At 41.2% G+C, this 16,382-nt stretch overlaps 1 protein-coding gene across 3 annotated transcripts in view; it reads left to right on the forward strand.

Moving 5' to 3' along the window:
- LPIN1 (lipin 1) overlaps nt 1-16,382 on the forward strand; it is a 78,593-nt gene that overhangs the window by 16,293 nt on the left and 45,918 nt on the right. The window contains exon 3 of one of the 3 annotated variants that reach the window (XM_039715599.1): nt 3,471-3,527. In XM_039715599.1, coding sequence (XP_039571533.1) covers nt 3,471-3,527 — 57 coding nt within the window. Of the gene's footprint in view, nt 1-3,470; nt 3,528-3,552; nt 4,219-13,644; nt 13,753-16,382 lie in introns of those variants that run through there. The other 2 variants (XM_039715600.1, XM_039715598.1) reach the window with 2 other exon arrangements.

The raw sequence follows: 16,382 nt of genomic DNA on the forward strand, positions 1-16,382 counted from the left end.
ATCTCTTGGCTACACTGGTGGTAGTAAACTAAACAGTGACAGTGCCCATTCGCTGGCTTTGATGCTACCTGGTGTGATCTTGTCACCTTCTGCTATTATTTCTATTAAGCTCCATCAATGGTAAAAACCAGTTTACATCCTTGAGAGGCCTGTTGGAAATGCTCTGTGCTCATTCCCAGGCTGGGAGCTGCCAGCTGGCTGTGGCAGCACCTGTGCCAAGTGCTGTTTTTCCAGCATCAGGGCACAGGCCAGAGTGTCCCAGTGCCTCTGCCTGTGCCTTGACTCTGATTGTCTTGTACAGGAATAGCACTTGTGTCCTATTTCACTAGCTTAAGTGCAAGGTCATCTTTTCCCCACATTAGCTTGTTCTCTAAGGTCAGCAGGGTGCCTTTGAGGCTGGTACAGCTAAAGGAAAGATTTAATGCATAGTGTCTGCTTTGAAATAATTTTTGCTCATGTCAGTTTGCATTTCCAAGACTACTAAATAGGAAAGGTAGTCGAATTACAACAGTCACTCAAAAAAATTGGACAAAATATAATTCATGAAATTCTAAATTTTTCCATTAATTGCAGGTCTGAACGAAAGCTCCTTAGGGTTGTTTTTCAAATGTGAGCAGGAACAGGAGATTAGACAACTAAAACATCAAATACTTAACTGCAACATTAACTGTACTTTCAAAATGTTGGCAGGGATCCTGGAGAGTCGCGTGGTTGTTGTACCAGTACACAAAGAATGTTTTACAGGACTGTCTCTGATCACTGTTTTTCAGAGGAACTGAATGCACAGGCAGCTGCACTTTTGTAAAATTACCAGCTCTGTTGCAACACACTGTTGACTTTTCTGCTAATGAAATGTACTGTTTGCCTGGGGCAGTTCCTCTTACGATGTTTCTGAGATTTATTTTTTGGATAATGGAATTTTGATTGTTTTTAAGAAAGAAAGAAAAATAATGTTTCTTTGCAGCCCTGAAAGCCATCTGTGTCCTGGGCTGCATCCAAAGCAGTGTGGGCTGCAGGTGAGGGAGGTGATTCTGCCCCTCTGCTCTGCTCTCATGAGACCTCACATGGGACTGGTGCACCCAACTCTGGGGCATTCAGCACAGGAAAGATGTGGAACTGCTGGAGCAAGTGCAGAGGAAGCCACAAAGGTGATCAGAAGGCTGAAGCACCTGTACCCTGCAGACAGGCTGAGAGAGTTGGAGTTGTTCAGCTTGAAGAAGAGAAGGGTCTGGGGAGACCTTATGTCACCTTCCAGTACGAGAAGGGGCAACAAGAGAGCTGGAGAGGGACTTTCTATGAGGGCTTGTAGGACAAGGGTGAACATCTTTTAACTGAAAGAAGGTAGGCTTAGATTAGATATTAGGAAGAAATTCTTTACTGTGGCGATGGTGAGGCACTGGAACAGGCTGGCCACAGAAGCTGCAGACGCTTCATCCCTGGAAGTGTTCAAAGCCAGGCTGGATGGGGCTTTGAGTACTTTAGCCTCATTAAAGGTGTCCCTGCCCATGGCAGGGGGGTTGGAACCAGATGGTCTTTCAGGTTCTTTCCAACCCAAACCACTCTATGATACCTCTTAAACACAAACAGGCACATGCAACAGGAAAATGCAATTATACTGAATTCAAAATTTGCATACAAAATGCATCTGTATTTCAATTATTAATTTACCCTGGAAGAGTATTTCTGATCATTTAATTACTGGGGTAACAGTGCTAGTATTTTAATTCTGCTTCTGAGAATAGAAAAGATAAACCACTTGTTAAAACAATGGGCCATGTGGAAACAGGTCTGCTCCTAATTCAGATGCTAGAAGTCCTTTTTAATGCCTTCTTTTTAATATAAATTCCATTTATCAAATTAAGAAACTGAAATGCACCCTGATTAAATTACTTATTTAATTAAAATTAAATAAGTAATTTAATCAGGGTGCATTTCAGTTTCTTAATTTGATAAATGGAATTTATAATATCTTGTGGTACATAAGGTTGTTGAAAGACTTGGTAAACTCTGTTTGAATACTGTGGTGCAATCCTTAGTGGAATGTTCCAAGTGCAAGATGTTGTCATGAATAGAGAAGGCCTATGTGCCAGACCTTCCTCTGATTGTGCCACCTCAAACTTACTTGTCACATCCCCCACATGAAATGATATTCTAATTACACATGTACCAGAGTGTGTGAGTGTAATTACCAGTGTAATTAACAGTAATGGAACCCTTAAGAACTGGACCTACCAGAACTAGGTGAATTTATTTCTGTAGTGCTTGTTTTGCTATTTCTGATTGCTCCCTATTTGTAATGGCTTCATAGTCTTTATTTAAATGAAAGAAAATTCAGAAAAAGTATCATTTTATACCTTTTCTATTTGTTCAGTAAAATTCCACAGAGTATTCTGGGTGTCCTATAACTTGATAATGTCAGAGAGCAGAATGTTTTTCCTTGTGAGAATTTTTGTTTGAAAAATGTTGAGATTTGAATATGAGGGGATATGGGTGTTTTGAGGACACACCACCAGCAAATCTGACTATAACTTTTCTAGGCAAGAAAGAGAAATCTTTCAAATTATTTGTTCATATCATCATCATCATCATCGTATTCACTGATCCTGTAGAGTTAGTCCTTACAGTATGAAATTTCACTATGGAATAAGAAGTATTATAAAATGCACTTCAGAATTTCTCTTGAATAACTTTTCCTTTTATTTATATGTGTCCCTTCATCTCCAGCAACACTGAAAGCTTACCCTACTTAGTGGGTATTAATTAATGTCAATATGTCTTGCAACTGTGGCTTCATTAAAAATGAAATCACCATTCACTCCTACTTCTGTGCATTCATACAGAGGTTGTCACAATAATTGTCTCCTCAGCTGTGGGCTCTGTCTCTGGAAGTACAGTCACGCTGCTGAGGCCCCTGTGCTGCCTGTCTGCAGAGCAATTACGCAGAGAACATACTCATGCCTCTGCTATGCAGACCCTGAGCACCAGGATGCTTCAAAGGGGCTGAAGTGTGCTCTTCTTGTTCTACAAGAACTGCCTTCCCTGTCCTACTGGGTACTAGAGGTCTTCCCGTACCATGAACACATCTAGGGATGATGCCATATGAAAAGATCTTTGGCATCCCCATCCTGCAAAAGAATAAACTGACACTGTTGTAGTCTATGCTTCTTCAGAGCTCACAGAATTTGCTGACTTCCAAGTTCTCTCCAGCTGATCATGCAGATCCTACTAGCAGAGAACTAAATCTTTCTGCAAAACCCCTGAAAACTGAGGTGGTGGAAAAAAAAATTGAGAACATTTCTCAGTCCAGATAAAAAGTGAGGATGACACAAAGGCCACGTGGCTTACAAAGGAATCTTAGGAGAGGCATTCATTGAAGTTGGGTTTCAAGGACCATGATTAAGGCCTGTATATATTAACCTCTTTGTATTTAACCTCTGAAATTATTTTTCATTATGTTTTGTTTCTTTCAGATTCCATTGATGAAAGATCCTGGTTGGATTCGAAATGTCTGGACACGCAATCTAAATGTAGGAATTTAATTGTTCATTTGTTTTCTAACTCCCATGCCTTAGAGCAGGCCCAGCTTGAAGCCCAGTGGTCTTTGGTAAAGCAGCATGAGGAGTGGTTAATTTGCCCACTTCCTGGTACCCAGTGCAGAGTGTCCAAGTGTCACTCTTTGGACACTGTGTCACTATATGTCACCGCTATAATGTGATATTATTATTCCTGTGAAAGGCTGGGTGGCTCTGTGAAATTGGCGGCCCTCATACGTGGCCAGTACTAGCAGGATAAGGATGGAAAAAACACAAAAATTTGGAAATTTGGCACTTGACCTGGAAAATAAGCACAGAGTGAGCAAACCTGTGGCAAAAGTGAGATGCAAGACATGTCCCAAGCCAGGGAAAACATGCCCAGACATCCCTGCTGCCGCTCTCCTGGAAGGCAGAGAGCACATCTGTAAGGTGGTGGTCTTGGAACACAGCCATGGATTGACAGAAGAACCACTCAGGAGAAGGAATGAGAGGGGGAGAACAGCACTTCCCACACCAGTTATAGAACTGCCACTGCTGAATGGTTGGCAGAGGAGGCAAAGAGAGGCAGATCCAGGGAACAACCTGATGCTTGTCTAAGAGACTCAGCACTCTATTCCTCAGAGTGACCTACTCTTACAGTGACGGTGGGGTGGAGTATTTAGAGGCTGGCTTGATGAAATCACAGGTAAGTCCACAGCATTTCTACCCAGCAGCAAGCAGAGCTATGCAATGACATCTGCTGAGCTATTGGAGCCACTGTCCAGCTCTGCGTAGGCTTCACAGAGGTATTAGCCTGGGTGGAGTGTAATGTTGGCACAGCTACACTGCCATCTCATGTAAATCCCACCTGGGGGCTCCAGACAACCTACACAGTGCAGTGTAGGATATCCTCTATGCTTTCCAGAGGAATCTTCCCGATCCAGGAGCCTGTGGAGACTTGCTTGTAGCTTGTTGGTGTGGGAGCTGGTTGGCAGAGCCTGGCAGCCTCTCAGTTGGGTCTGGCAGATGTATGAAGGAATGTCAGCTTCAACAAATTGAGGATCTTACCTTCATGCTGAGCTGGATATTAGCAGTGTGACATAAACTGAACAGCTAGGTAAGCCAAACAGGTAGTCTGAAATGAGGATGGGGTTGTTTGCTGTTGCAGGAGTTGGGTTTGGACATGCAATTTCCAATTTGCAATCTCTCTGCAAAGAGCTGTGCTTTACAGACAGAAAGGTACCTGGGAATTCAAAATGCCAGTATAATAAACAGAGAAGGAACTGCAATTAGGCCATTAGCAAAGGACAGCATAAAATGTGAAAATTAAACACATGTGAAGTGATACTACAGATGTGATCTTTTAATTCCAAACTTTGGGAACATTCAGATCTGCATTCAGCTGAGATTCTGAAATTTACAAGAACATCCGCTGGGTAACCAAAACATGCCATGTGAACTTGTGATGCAGCTTCGAAAGAATGGGGGATAACACATACTTGTAGTAAGATTATACTTTAAGAAGGATCAGGTTATGGGTTATTTGGGCAAAACTTTGAATTTTTAAAAATGTACCAGTACTATTGTTTTTGTCCTAAATTTCTCATAAGCTAGTACATAAATACATGAAGAAGAGGAGGAGGAAGAATTTTGTAATGTGGATGTGCTACATTTAAAGTCTACTCTACAGAAAGAAGATTGAGGGAAACTGGCTAACCACTAATGATAAAAAAAGTCTTAGAGATTGTGCAAATAAAAGAGGTGTTTGCACTAAGCTGTGCCAATATCTGCAGAAAGAAGTTGGCAGTATGAAACAAAAAGTGAGAAAAACATACCAGGCTGAATCTGCCACAGGAAACAGAATTACACAGAACAAATAACAACTGACCTGGACAAGGTAGATAAGCAATAAGCATGATCCCATGCAAGCAACATGAAAAACATGCAGGGTGAATGAACTGGGCTGTCATCTAGGGCTGCAGGGGAGTGACATCTGACATCACTGGGATGACTTCACAGCGAAGATTTTTTGTTAGTGCCCAAATTGCAGTGTGGGGGCTGGCATGGGGCAAACGGTGTCTGAAGAGTTCACATCAGAAGCAGACATGTACCTTGACATGACTCTGACCTACCTGTGGGTATGACTTTGTTTTTTATTTTATTAAATAGGATTATTTTCTTTGTTTTCTGACCAGTCCTTTGTCTCTTCTTGTACTATGGCAGAGCTTGATATAAAACACTGCTTTCCTGTTCCTACTCTTGCTTTTTTTAAAAAAAAAAATCTTCAACTGTTTGGAACAATGAGCAAACCCTTTGCTTGTGTAATACAGAGTTCACTGGCTTGAAGGGGATTATGTTGCTCTGTCTGAACTGAGCACCAGGCCTGATACTTTCAGACTCTAAACTCACTGGGATGGGAATTCTCTTTGTGCATGATATGACCAACACAATGTGGCTGATGTGTGAGTAATAAAACAAGCTGATGTTTTTGTGGGCAGAAGCTGCTGCCTTTGAGAGACTCTGCATGGTATGTAGATTTGTCTGAAGTAGATATGAAATGAGGGTAGCAGGAATGAGGCAAAGTACCTGATGAACTCTCATATTTGCATAATGGAATATGGAAAGCATACAGGCCACCAGGACAAAGGCTTTCTGTTCCAGGACGGGCTGGACCTAATGAAATGGATTTCCCTAATTTCACCAAAGTATATTATTTCCATAGATTTACACAAAGTGCTTGTTTTAACACATACTTCTACTGTATTATGGAACAAGGATAAATTATTTTCACAGTGTGTTAATTCCTGAGCACACCTATTTTCTCAAAACAACTCTGAAACATAATGTTTTTAAACAATTCTTGCACGTATGTGCAAGTGGTGGTAAGCTTTTTGCAAACAGTGAAGAGAAATACATGGAGACAGAATTGACACATTTATGTAAGGGCAGGACCTAAAGAGCTACATGTAGAACAGACAGGCTTGATAATAGATTTATTTATAATATCTTAATACTAGACAAATTAAAATGGTTTCAACTGTCTCTGTTCAACATTGAATTACATTTCCTTCTGATGGGTCACTGCCTCCTGAGAGCCATTCAAACACTTCATACTTTGTGACCAGATTACATAGACATATTAAACACCCCTTTAAGACAAGTGTGTTTCACTTGCAAAAACTGTTGTGCACTTTAGACTTCAAGACTCTTTTATACTGAAGTTTTCATTAGAGTAAAATTTTAATTTTTGCTCAGCTTTCAACATAATGGCAGAAATCAGAGAAAAAAACTTTCTTTCACACCACAGACTAAAGTTCCTCCATTGGCTAATATACCCTTTGTCACAGCAAATCTAAATTTAATTTTCCAAGTAATTATTTTTAGACTGACGAAGATGAAATGTTATTTAATTGTAGTTCTAAAATAACATTCACTACTATGTTCAGGGATTTTAGTGCTATAACACTTCTGGAGAGACTACACTCATTTTGACACTGTGAGTATTTTGAGGGAAGGACCTACTGAATTACCCAGGGCATTTCTTCCACTCATAGAAATTTGAACATGAAACTGATGTAAAGTACATTTTCATTATTTTGCAAACTAAAAATCAGAAATAAATTACAATGCTCCTGCTTTAACATGACTCACTTACAGGTTCCAATTAGTTTTATACAAGTCCTCAGCCTAAATCAGGAGAATTAAGTGCTTAGATAAGAGAAAGAATGCAGTATTTATTGATTAATTACCCAGGCTTGATGCAAATATTTAAAGAGAATTTATTGTCTTGTGATGTGCAGGATTTAATTCTGTGTCTCAGCTTGTTCCTAGGATTTTCACACAATTCTGATTATTAATTTAATCTATAACAATATATTTTTAAGAACAAAAGAGCTGACAACAATAAATTGTCAGCTTTTACAGCAACCAAGACTGAAAAGATTATTTTGCTTAAGGAAAATATTTGATTATTAACTTAATCTACAACAATATATTTTTAAGAACAAAAGAGCCGACAACAATAAGATTGTCGGCTTTTACAGCAACCAAGACTGAAAAGATTATTTTGCTTAAGGAAAATATGTTTCTAAACACTGCCATTGTTCCATTTTGCTCAAATTTGCCTGATAAAAATTTATCACAAGAATTCAATGGATGATTGTATTTTTAATTCAAAACAAGCACAGTGGCTCAAACTGTAATCACTAAAATCCCCAATAATGGAACTAAAAGGAAAACACTTCTAAAACAGATTATCCCAATCCTGAATGGGAATGCAGAGGCTGAATTGGAAAAAGTACCTTTTTAAATGTTACACACAGTTAAAAAAACCAAACCAACAAACAAACAAAAAACTGCTGTAACCTGGTTATATTTTGTCACTTCAAATATTCAAGAAAATTGACAATTAGTAAGAGAGAAAAACACTAAGTAGTACTAGGTTGCATTATCTCACTTTTTTTTTTACGGCAAAAGTAATGAACTACTGTAACCTGGTTATATTTTGCCACTTCAAATATTCAAGAAAATTGACAATTAGTAAGAGAGAAAAACACTAAGTAGTACTAGGTTGCATTATCTCACTTTTTTTTTTACGGCAAAAGTAATGAACCTTTCTTTACTTTGGATGAAGGATGAAGATGTGAACTTTTGAGCAGCATACCAGCAGAAACCTCCCCCATCAGTTCACTGGTGAGGGAGAAAATAGTCACAGTCTGCCTCTCCTCCTGACAGGCTGCTCACAATCCTCCATCTGCCTGTTTCTTGAGGGGAGAGTAAACCCTTTTCATCTAGTTTATATGACAGCCCGAACTAATTACAGTACCTGTGAGAGTACAGAATTATCTCATTTCAAAGCCAAGCAAACCTGCTTCTTTTAATGCCAAGCCAGGGACAGAGTGCCCCTGCATTCACCAGGAGCCACACACGGCACAGACCCCGGCTACCCTGGTCTGCACAGAAGTGAAGAATTTTTCTCTCACAGAGAGAAGCATATGCTACTTCTAGATTGCTATTTGTATTATAAAACACATTTTAGATACTTCACTCTCTCTGTGGAGTTACAGAATGAACTTCAAGCTCACCTTTATTAGCACTTAATTCTCAGCCCACACGAAGAAAAAGCTTTACACACAACATCTATTAATCCTCTTCTTACCATAAGTGCAGCTGTTGCATCTTTGCTACCTACAGTTTGCCTGGTAAGGTGGAGACAACACAGTGTACTAATCAAGATGTCCAGTTTTACAATCCCCAAGCAATAACTTTCAGAACCTATTTGCAAGGATAATTTGATATTGGTAGGCACTCTGATCTGGAAATTTCAGACATGAGGCTGAGAGAAAATCAACACATTTCTCAACAGAAGGAGTTGGTTTCCAAATATCTTTCTCTTCTTTGGGATTAAGATTGCCATTTTAGTTTCCAAGCATTGCAGGTAGTGTGAAGAAAAGATTATACCCTGGGAAACAGACCAGCTTTGTTTGAAGTTCTCAAAGCATGTTTTGTACTTTTTTGTTCTGAACAAATAATACCAATGATTTTGGTTTGCTGTGCTTTGAAAACAGTATTCTGGGCAGAAGCTTTGCTGGTCATGCACAGATATATTGGACTGATGAAAAGCTAGATTTTGGGCTGGAAAGCATTTTGTCCATGACAGGATGGACGAGCTGCGTTATGAATTCTCATTTCTTGTATGTATGTGCACTTAGACACCAGTATGTATTTTACCTGAGCAGGACACAGGTCTGTGTTTGAACAGGCATATGCAGGAATTGTGGTCTTGGCTGAAGAAAGAACATGTGATGATTTCACTGTTACATCCTTAGCCTCACACTGCAATTGCTTTGCTTTATCAGGGCTCAAGCTTTTCTAAGCTTTTTAAGATTATATTTAGAGAGTTCAACTGCGGCTAGTTACAGATTTGGAGCTAAATTGCTTTCTGATGAGACTGGACTAGTACAAGTGTAGCTCCAGCAGGGTTGATATATTTAGCCTCTCTTGTTCCTAATTCCTACACTCTTCTGCTTTGATGATATTTGGATCATAGGAGTCAACAGAAGTCTCTGTTTCTTAGTACCAAGTATTTTGTAGCAGAGAAATGACTTTTGACTGGGGAAAGAGCTGCTAGGATATAAAGGAAGCATTGAGGTTCTCATGGGTTTGCATGATTGGATATCCATCTAGAGGAAAAAGAAAAGCTCTTCTGAGAATCTTCATCATCAAGACTTGTTATATTCTGAGAAGCAAAAAAAGACTTGTGTAGTGGTTCATTTGCTAGAGATCCCCTTTCCCCCTTTTTTTCAGTGAGGGGGAGGAAAGGGTGTATCTGTCACAAAACCAAGTCCAAAAGTACTTGGTTCAAAATCAAGTTTGGTTATGCAATGCACGTGCTGATGGCACGAGAGATGTTACGATTTACAGAAGAGCATTTTGGTACATGATCAATGCTTCCTGCCCTGCCTCTAATTCCAGCTGCAACAGTTCCTGGAAAATTGCAATCCCACATTTGATCATTTGACAAAATAATCCTCTCAGTTTTGCTTTTCACTGGTCACTGCTGTGCCTCACAACTCACTGAAACTTTATTCTACTTTTGATGACATCACAAAAGTAGAATAAAGTTCTACTTTATTCACATCCTCCTGAGGATGATGTCATTATCTCACCTCTTAACACAGAGGTCAAAAGATAAGAAATGATGTCAGAAGTGTATTTGCTGGCACGTGCAACCGTCAGTAAATGATTACAATACTCAGGAACTGTGATGATACAGAAAGCAAAATCCCAAAGTTAAAGCTGTCAAACTGCAAGGACCTCAGGGGGACAGATACAAAGCAAAAGCAGCAGCACATTCAAAACTGGCAATGGGTTAAAGTCAAAGGGTGGTGGGGGGGAAGGAGGGAATGTTTTAGAAATCTCTGCAACTAAATAACATCTACATATACTTTTAAAAAATGGTCTCCAATCAAGCACTTAAATACAGATTAAATGCCAGCATTTACAAGCTGCAACACCCTGCACTCTGTGCCTTCAAATGAAGGATGAAGTACTAGATAATTGTACTTGAAGAAAAAAGGAAGAGAAAAAGAAAGGGGGAAAGAAAAAAGTGAACCAGACAGAGAATTCAGTAGCTTATCAGAGGCAGCTGTACTGTATAAAAATATCTACTTATGTTAGGAGAGAAACTCCTTTGTTATGATGGTGAGATGTTTAATCAGGTAATTACAGAGTCAGTCAAACTGCTTTTTGATGTTTACACTGGATTAAAGCTAGATCAACTCTTAATTTACACTATGTGAGCTACTCTGAGTTTATTACTTATATAAAAAATGTCAGCATGACTCCAGAGCCATTTTTGCTTATAAGTTAATTATAAATTAAAAGCTAAAAGCTCATCTCTTCTCTTTACAGAATAATTTTTACCTGCATATTTGGCATTCATTAACAATTGCAGTCATTCATAACCCAGGTTCTGTGTGCCTAAACATCAACCCTAGTTTTAGTGGGGGAAAAGCCAGACTGATAATGCACAGTGGTTTGAATTTTGCTCACTGGCAACATCTTTGCTGGTAAAATCTAGCATCCTAAGATAGAACTGAAGGCTTTCCCCCTGCCCCTTGCATGGACTTAGATAATTTTTTCTAGGAATCTGTTCTTAGATTTTATTAAACTCTTCTGTGCTTGTCAACTCTTTTTAACCCAGTTTTATTAATTTACAAAAGATTACACAACTCAACTTTCTTTGTAAGTGTATTTTCATAGTAACTATGAGCCCAGATCATAGGCTAGAACTCCACTGTGCCAGAACTATACAAACACAGAGTGAGTGCGTAACTTATAAGGTCTTTGAAACAAGAATCAGAGTTAGATAATAATGAATTCATGTACATTGATCATGAAAGGAATAGAAAGACAAATGCCTATGCGCAGGTCCTTCAAAATTTTGTGGACAGTTTTAGATCAAACCGTGGTAAACAAACACCTGTTGACCAACACAATTCCTCCAGAAAGAAACCTGTCAAAGGTGAAACCTTTCAGGAAGAAATAAATAATACTTCAGGACTTCATCATTCCTGAGTGTGTTTTGGAAATGACACTGTCAGAGACTTTCCTCTTGCTAGGGCTATACTCCCTCTGCCAGCCAGTCTGTGGGTAACTCCAGATTGCTTTTTAGGAACCATCCCTGACCGTACTATCCTCCAAACTCTGCACTGGGCTGAGTCCAATCCACAGCCATGACTATGCTAAGGCTTGGACAATATCAAAGTACTGGTTATGTACTAGTGCTTGGTCCTCTAGATAGAACTAATTGAGAGCAGTTATAAACTGAAGTGCAGCACAAGTAAGGGTTTCAGAATGAGTTGGCAGAGGTAGTTCCAGGGAAGTAATCGGAGGAACATCACTCTGCATGGTGGTCACACCAAGAATAAGAATAGAGTGAAAAAGCACAGAAGGATGGTGCCCTGTTGTTAAGGGAAACTCACTTTGCTGTGCAAGCATTTGGCACTTCCCACAGCATCTTGTGTGTATTGTGGCTGTATTTACTCTGCTCTGTGGGAAGAGCATACATGACCTTGCACATCGAATCATTTAAAATGTAGAACATTATTCTGTGGGCTATTTTACATCAAGCAGCAGATGGTTGGACATGGTAAGTAGCTAAACACAATCTAGTACTTCCAAAAATGAGAACCTAGCTTCTGGATTTCTGAAAGAAGCATGGAATGGTGGGTATTGTTGAGACTGTGGAAAGACAGTGTTTTTGATTCAGAATGTTATGATCATGTTTTGACTTTAGCATAGTAGAAGACCATAGGGGACCAATATGTTAGAGGAGTCCTCCCACCTAACATGGATGGTGAAGGCTGGAGATTTCCACTCTCTCAGAGGGAACACAATATGGGATTGTATTCTGCAGAGATGTGGTGGGCAGAGCTCTGGCAGGATCCACAGTCAACACAGATAAAGCTTCTTTTATTAACAGGCATGGGATTATTTACCAACATTTCTCATTGCCTACTGACTGCCCACTGGCAGGAGATTAGATACGAAATGCCTGGGAAATGAAACTGCAGTTGTGTATTACTTTCTCTTTGGCACCAAGTATACACCTTTCCTTGTCATGCCTGGGCAGAAACTGTCCTCACTAACTTTTCTGTTCTAAACTGAAGCGTACTCATTAGTGAAGCTGTTTAACTAGGAATGGAGGAGAGAACAAGGGGTCGGGACTGGAGTCTGTGAGTTTGCACAGGGTCCTATCACTCCGTGACTCGGTCTTAGCTGTGAGCTGTACAAACACTGGCCAACATGGAGAGAAAACTAAGAGAGCTATAGGAAGAAGACGTGTTGCAGAAAAACAATTTGAAGAATTACAACCTGGTGATAACCTAGAGAAGATTCCACTAAGATTGTTTTGGAGTGTAACCAGAAATTTAACAAAAATGGAAGGCTTAATTACTCTAATTACTATTCCCAAGCTTCATGTACATTTTCAGCTGCATGTACATTTTGAGGCCTACAACATGGAGATGCTGGAAATTCACCTCTCAAAAACTTTTTTTCAGGCCTAAAACTAACAGAGTGCTTCAATAATTACCTTTTGATTTTTTTTTTTTTTGTGAAATCTTTGTCATCTTTTATTCCTCCGTGTTACTCTGTTTCCTGTTTATTTGTTTTGCACATAGCAACACCCTCTCCTGAGTTCTGTAAACAAGACTTCAAAAAGGCCTGGAACATTCCTTCATCAGTTTGTTTTTAACATGGACATCCACTTCCCTTTTTAGCTGTGTAAGGCGGTCAGCGAAAAGAGAGGTTACAATATGGTTTGCATACAAGGAAGCCACTATCAGGTGGAAAAGCTTTATTTCATCGCATTTATTTAAAGCGACAAAGCGTCTGACGCTGACAGACGTGTTCCCCATGGCGATGAATGCTAGGCTCTGGCAGCCCAAGCGACGCCTATCGGGGACCTGCCTTTGCTCAGCCTGGGCTGAGCGATTCTCTTTCCCATTCTCCGTTTTTCCCAGCTAGGAACCTGACCCGCCGGCAGCCGCAGGATCACCCCACACGCCGCGCCTCGGCCGGGGGATCACCCCACACGAGCGCGCCACGGCCCCGCCCCGGCCCGCGGCGGCTGCGGCAGCTCCGGCCCCGGCGGGCGAGNNCCGCAGCGTCCCGCGGCCGCGGCGCGCACAGAGGCGGCGGCGAGCGGAGCTGCGGGAGCCGGCCCGAGGCAGAGGTGGGTGCCGGGGCTCTGGCGGCCTCTGCGGGAGGAGGGAGGCCCTTCCTCCTCCGGTTGCCGGCGGGCAGGGAAGGCAGGGCCAGGAGCCGCTGAAGGCAGCGGGTCCGTCCGGCCTGGGCATCCTGGCGGGGCTTCGGGCGGCTGCCCGCATCCCCTGCCCGCATCCCCTGCCCGCATCTCCTGCCCGCATCTCCTGCCCGCATCTCCTGGCCGCCTTTCCTTGCGGAGCCGCCTGGCTCTGGGCAGTGACAGCTGCGCCCCGGTTGCTGGGTGTATCGTGCTGGACACTGCTTTATGCACGGGATTAGAGGCAAGATGTGATGCTTTCCAGGTGTCCCCTCAGAGGGAGGCACTTTGCGTGGGGATCTCAGGTTTGGGTCCGTCCCTCGCCGAGCTGTGTGAGCTGGTGGTGGCCAGTGCCCTTCTGTGTGCTGCTGCTGCTTCCCCTTTGGCTTTAGGAATTTTGCTTCTCTTTGCCTGGCAGCTGCTGATGCAAATCGCTGCATTACGTCCCTGTTTCACTAATACTTTCCCTGAGCCTGAACAACGACAGCAGTAACAGGACAGAGGGATTTAATGACATAGCAGAGCCTGGCTAGCAGCAATGCAATGGCTACACGGGAAACTAAACTTTCAGATATTTTGTATTTCTTTTATGTTATCCCCCCAACAGTTACTATTTTTCTGTTGATTAGACTATCTCCTCTATATTCAAGAAGCAAAACTAAAAGCAAATGTGACTTGTGGGGAGGAGACAAAACACTGCATTATTGTTATTCCTGTCAAATAGAGGAATTGCGTAGAGGTAGTACCCCAGCCTTGATGTTGCAGACCATCTAGAAGATAATTTTTCTTTTCACATGCAAAGTCATAAGCCTTGATACATCTTTTGATCGCTAATTTGGCTCCTAGTCTGGAGAGTGTTTAGAAATTGTTTATTTTCTGGATAGCTTTATCTGTGTCCCTGCCTCTGCTGTCTCAGGAAGCAAACACTGGTAAATGCTTAGTGTTCACATACAAGTTTTTGTTGTCATCAGTGCGCTGTTAGAAGTTAGATAGGTGAACTCCTGTTACGGTAAAATGAGCCTGCTTCCATGAGGAGAAATGGAGAAGAACTGGGTAGACAGTGAAGGCAATCAGATGAAAAATGCTCAACATAAATATGTTATGATTTTAGGCATAAAGTCATGGGAATAGGCTCTAATGGTTTTAGATGATTTCTGCTCTTCTTATAGGTCCAGCTCACTAACACACATGCAGACTACCTGATAATATTTGCTTACCTGATGTAGTGGGGCCTATTAGTAAGGGAGTTGGGCAAGTTTTAGTCCTTGACCCTTTTCCATTCCTGAGCATGTGCAATGTATGGGTTTGTTTATCTGCGAACATATATATACACAGCAGTCATTAAAACCAGTTGAAATACAGTAAAATCTCACTTTAAACTCTAAAAATGCAGAAATATAGAGTCTAATGAATGAATTTGTTTTCCAGTCCTGTTGAAAGAAAGCATGCCAAGTCATGTGAAGTGTTGGTATAGAGTAGAACTACTGCTGTTTTTCCACTCTGATTTATATTCCCTGACTGACATCAGAACAGTAGCACAGGACAGCACAATACATGACTTACCATCTATTGTCAGCTACTTCAAAAGTTCTTGGTTTCAGGCATCAATTTGTGCCTTTCAATTGGTTATAAAGTTTGAATTCCTTTATGCAGGGTCAGTCTAAAGGGGTCCAGTCCTTCTGTATGTTCCCTCAAAGCATCTCCACGAGAAGTGAAGCATTGTACAGTTGGGAAGTTAAGGTACAGTGGGACCAAGGGGAATGTGGAAGCTCTCCCAAGAAATCTCTGGGAAAGGAATAGACAAGTCTTGAGATAGGATTTCAGGACTGCCTGGATTTTCAAGAGGTGCCTTGTACTGTGCACTGCTGACTCTCAGTTTCCCTCTTTGTTTGGTAGTTGCAATTGTATGGGTATGTGGTGAGTCAGATCATCCCATTGATCTAGCTAGAAATTATTTTTTCTGGCTTTAGTGGTGTTACTTTTCAGTGCTGACAGAAGGGCAAGATTTAGGAGAGCGTGGAATCTGCAGGTGGGAGGTTGGTGTGGGGACTGTGGTTGTACCCTTCAGCTGGCCTTGAAATAATTTTCCTGGACTCTTGGGTTCCAGTTTGATACCCTGACTGTGGGGCTTTGGGCCAGTTGTTTTGAACTTTGTTTGAATGTGGGGATTCACTGCAGGCAGGTTTTGAGTCTTCAGTTTGAATTTTTGATTTTAGATGCTCTCAAGAAAATATTCTTTCCTTTACAGGGACTTAATGAAGTATTGCACTGAGTAAAGTTTTAATCTTTGAAATACAGGCAATACCAGAACCAGAGGAACAGTCATGTCGTATTCAAAGTCCATGACTGTGAGTGAGTGTGAGTGGGGTGGGTTCCTGGAGGGACAGGCAGCTTGGAAGATAAGTTTGACATTTGATCCATTTGACTCTCTGGCTGTTTTAAGAAGTCACAATCTTTGGCACTGGCCTTGGGTAACTTGGAATAGAAGTCAAATAGTTCCTAATAGAATAATCCCAACCCTGAAATATTTCTGGAGGTTTGACTGGCAGGAAGCACAATGC

The sequence above is a fragment of the Passer montanus genome, unplaced genomic scaffold (assembly GCF_014805655.1).
Source record: "Passer montanus isolate IOZ18808 unplaced genomic scaffold, ASM1480565v1 scaffold34, whole genome shotgun sequence".
Classification (NCBI taxonomy): domain Eukaryota; kingdom Metazoa; phylum Chordata; class Aves; order Passeriformes; family Passeridae; genus Passer; species Passer montanus.